Raw genomic sequence first — 3,912 nt, 5'->3', positions numbered from 1 at the left:
GTTTTGATTCATGTAAAATTTTGCTTCCACTTCACAATTGTATACCACTTTGTGTTGGTCTTTCACATTAAATTCCAGTAAAATATATTTATGTTTGTGGTTGTAATGTGACAAAATATGGAAAAGTTCAAGGGGTATGAATACTTTTGCAAACCACTGTATGTTGTAGAGAAGCACTTCCATGTCCAATTTATTTTGTAAACACAAATGAACTTTAAAAAGTCACATTAACATAAGTGTATTATATCCACTTAAATATAGAGATGTGTTGATGTTGAATGTATTTGGTTAAAAAAAACAACAACTGTGAGAGATGACATCCAGAGTGATACATGATGCTGTTTTAATGCTGACTTTTTCAAAACTATTTCTATAAAACTTGGACTTGTCAGATAGTTATATAATAAATGTGGCAGGCTGAATCACTAACATTTAAGTGTGATTGATTTTTTTTTTCAGATTTCAGAAGATATGATAAATCATAACAAAACTGGTATAATTTTCTTTTACCAAACTTGATCACATGGTTGCTTTGGTTTTTAAGTCTGTTAACGTAATTAGGATTTCACATCATTGTTTATTGTAAAAGTGTGAAACCCTTGATGTTTATCTAGATCCTGACCTGGATCCAAGATGAATAAATGTAAATTCATATTTTTCTTTGACTAAATCTTGTCTGAAACTGCTCCTGATTCTGTTCCTGAGCCTGTGGCTGAAGGACTCTCTCTCTGTCTTTATTTGGCTTCCAGTTGCTCTGCAGGGTTTGCCATGAAGGTCATTAGTTCACGTTGTGACTGTGGTGACATTTACATATCCTGCAAGCCACATTGTTGTTCAGGATCGTGTTAGTGCTTATCTAAATGCTGATATGGAGGCTTTTGATGCAAGATCAACCAAATAAAAATGATCTGATCTTTAAACATGTTCTAAAATGATTCAAATCTAACCTCAAATGTAAACAGATTCTACCACATTAATTTATATTGAACTAAAATGAAGCCAAAATACAAAAGCTGGGTGTGGAAAAACTAAAAGATCGAAGATAATTGTGGTAAAATTGTGGACAGATTTGCATATTTGTCATTGTGATCTCACAGTATCTCAAAATTCAAGTCAATCGCACCAGTGGCTCCAAAGATATGAGCACACAAATTATGGTTATGGAGTTTTTGGGGGGCAAAAATGGGCACGTCTGCCTATTTTCAACCCCAGTTATCTCAGGAACACTGGGACAATTTTCACAGACTCGGTGTCATTGGAATGGGAACTTGATAAGGATTAAAGATTTGACTTTTCTCTATTTGAGCATGTTAGGGTCCATTAGAAGTTAAATTGATCTTGTAGATCAGGTGACCTTCAGATGACCTTTGCTGAAATTAATGGTGCGTTCCGATTACAGTGTATTCCGGAAATGGGAAGTGGTAGTGACGTAATTTCCAAACAAACTGTATTAAACTGCATCCCAGTTAGCCGACAGGCAGTTGTATAGCTGCCACTTGTTACAACACTGTTACGATACAAACAATGACAAAAAAGAGAGCTCCACTACTAGGGTTGGGCAATATTGGCAAAAAAAAATTTAACACGATTAACTGGGATATTTAGCCGATAACGATTAATTTGATGGGTAATCCCCTGGAGTCCCTGGACACCCTTATGTCCTGGTCACATGACCAATTTTAGTGGGAAAGATTTGCTCTTCATAAAAATCTGTTCTAAATTGTGTCAAAATTACAAACTTCAGGCTGTACTTCAAATTTTAAATTGTGTTGATAGATAAATAAATTACAGAACTTTTATTTTTTTGTTGTTGTTCGTCATATTTGAAGCAGGGAGGAGCACCGAGTGGACTGACTGGAGAAACCTCCAGTCAGTCTCCCTGTTGGCATTAATCATATTAATCGTCAAGTGTCACAAAATAATCAATTAATGTTTTTCTGACGATTAATTGCACACAATGTGATTATGCTCAACCCTATCCACTACGTACGTCATGCAAATAAACACTGATTTTAATACGTACAGTATACACAGAAAACACACAACTTGTACGAGTGATTAAACATGCACAAAAACTTTAAGAATGATAATTAACAGTAAAAGCTACAGAGTTAACTTTCTACGGCTGCGATTAGCCACCATCTTGAGATCAAAAGTGGGGGTAGTCGCTCCCAGTATATGAATGGGATTTACCACTGGAGGGGGCGTTCCAGTTTAGATTTACGAACGGGAGCAAGGAAATTTCCACTTCCCAGTGCTACTGGAATGCACCATTAATCGCCCACTTGTTATCTGGACGTTCTGGCGTGCCGTGGCAGTTGTTTTAGTGTATTTTGGATTCCCCTCCATGTTCCAGTCAACTTGTGTTCTGATTGGCTAGACATGACATTCAACAGGCTGTGAACACCACACACGCTGGGGTATCGGGACAAGACAATCAATGTTAAATATCCCCAATTTGAGATTGGAGTGGACCTGATGTTCTTTAGTGCCAAATAGATCAGTCTAAACACACCACACATGGCAGGAAAGTCTTATAATCAGGGCATCCTTAAGATTGTTGGAAGGAAAAAGTCGGGTCAAAAATCGGCATAATTATTTTGCCTTGTGAACCTGGTGTTAGAGTAACTCATCAAGTCTTAGACATCTTTATGCTTATACTGATAGCAAGAATTTGTCTCAGACCACTAATCCATAAATCTCAGCGATTTAAATGTTTTCAGAAATAAAGTTGTTCTTTTTATGATCTGGACTTGGACTCTTAATAGTATTAGTGGTACTGAAAAACCAGTCAAAAGTGACCTGGAAGTCATGCGGTTTGTTCCAGTTGTGGATGGGTTCCCACCCTAAAGGCGATGCCCAGATTAAAGACAACAGGATTGCACAGACCACCCTGGGCCAGTGGATCGCCCACTACCCAGCCTGCCTGGGCTCCAAGGTGAAGGACGCCTTCCAGGGTCAGCTGCCGTTCCTCTTCAAAGTCCTTTCTGTCAACACAGCTTTGTCCATACAGGCCCACCCTAACAAGGTGAGCGTCCATCCCGTCAGTCTTCAAATTCAGCCTACTCCATCTGAGTTAAGTAATACTTGACAAAGAATTTGTTTGTTTTATTCCAGAGTGCAGTAAGGTCATTGTGACATGTTCTGTGTTTAAACAGAGCTGATAAAATTCTAACTGGAAGGATTTTAGGAGTTTAGCAACGTTTATTCAGCTGTGTTAAAATACAGCTGTAAAGTCAATGTCCTTAAACACTCTCATTCTACTCTGGTAGAAAATAATAATGTTTAAATTAATGGGCTATATGGTAAAGTGTCTTATAGGAAGGTTTAGGGAAAGTTGTTCATCTAGTAACATTACAGGTACAATGTTGGGATAGAAAGAATCCCTTTGATGAAAATAAAACAACCCATGTTAGTTTTGTCTATCAGTAATGAAGCAGAAAGTCAGGGATTATGTAAATTTTTACACACCGTATGTGCTCGAATTCAAAGGGTTTTAACTTTCTTTTCCCCAAAAACACACAGTACAGTTTAAGCAGCATTATTGTTTTCCTGTTTTCATGAACTAAACAGGTGTTTTTATGCTCTGTGTAATTTCTTTATTCACCTCCCTCTCTTTGTGATCTGCTTTATGTTAGGAGCTCGCTGCCAGTCTCCACGCTCAGTTTCCGGAGCATTATCCAGATAACAACCACAAACCAGAGATGGCCATTGCCCTCACACGCTTCCAGGGTCTCTGTGGCTTCAGACCAGTTGAGGAGATTCTGAATTTTCTGCAGTGTGAGTCTCAGAATTCACTGAGAGATGAATGTTTCACAGAGAATATTTGTTGAACGTGTGTGTGTGTGTGTGTGTCTGTCTGTCTGTGTGTGTGTGTGTGTGTGTGTGTGTGTGTGTGTGTGTGTGTGTGTG

General features: G+C 38.2%; 1 protein-coding gene across 1 annotated transcript in view; it reads left to right on the top strand.

Annotated features, from left to right (window-relative positions):
* The window catches only part of mpi (mannose phosphate isomerase), a gene marked incomplete in the record, with an annotated part of 11,995 nt that overhangs the window by 2,567 nt on the left and 5,516 nt on the right, over window positions 1-3,912 (top strand). The window contains 2 exon segments of the mRNA XM_014021274.1: window positions 2,828-3,028; window positions 3,639-3,780. Coding sequence (XP_013876728.1) covers window positions 2,828-3,028; window positions 3,639-3,780 — 343 coding nt within the window.

The sequence above is a fragment of the Austrofundulus limnaeus genome, unplaced genomic scaffold, assembly GCF_001266775.1.
Source record: "Austrofundulus limnaeus strain Quisiro unplaced genomic scaffold, Austrofundulus_limnaeus-1.0 Scaffold285, whole genome shotgun sequence".
Taxonomy (NCBI): Eukaryota; Metazoa; Chordata; class Actinopteri; order Cyprinodontiformes; family Rivulidae; genus Austrofundulus; species Austrofundulus limnaeus.
This window is presented reverse-complemented; position numbering and strand designations above follow the sequence as displayed.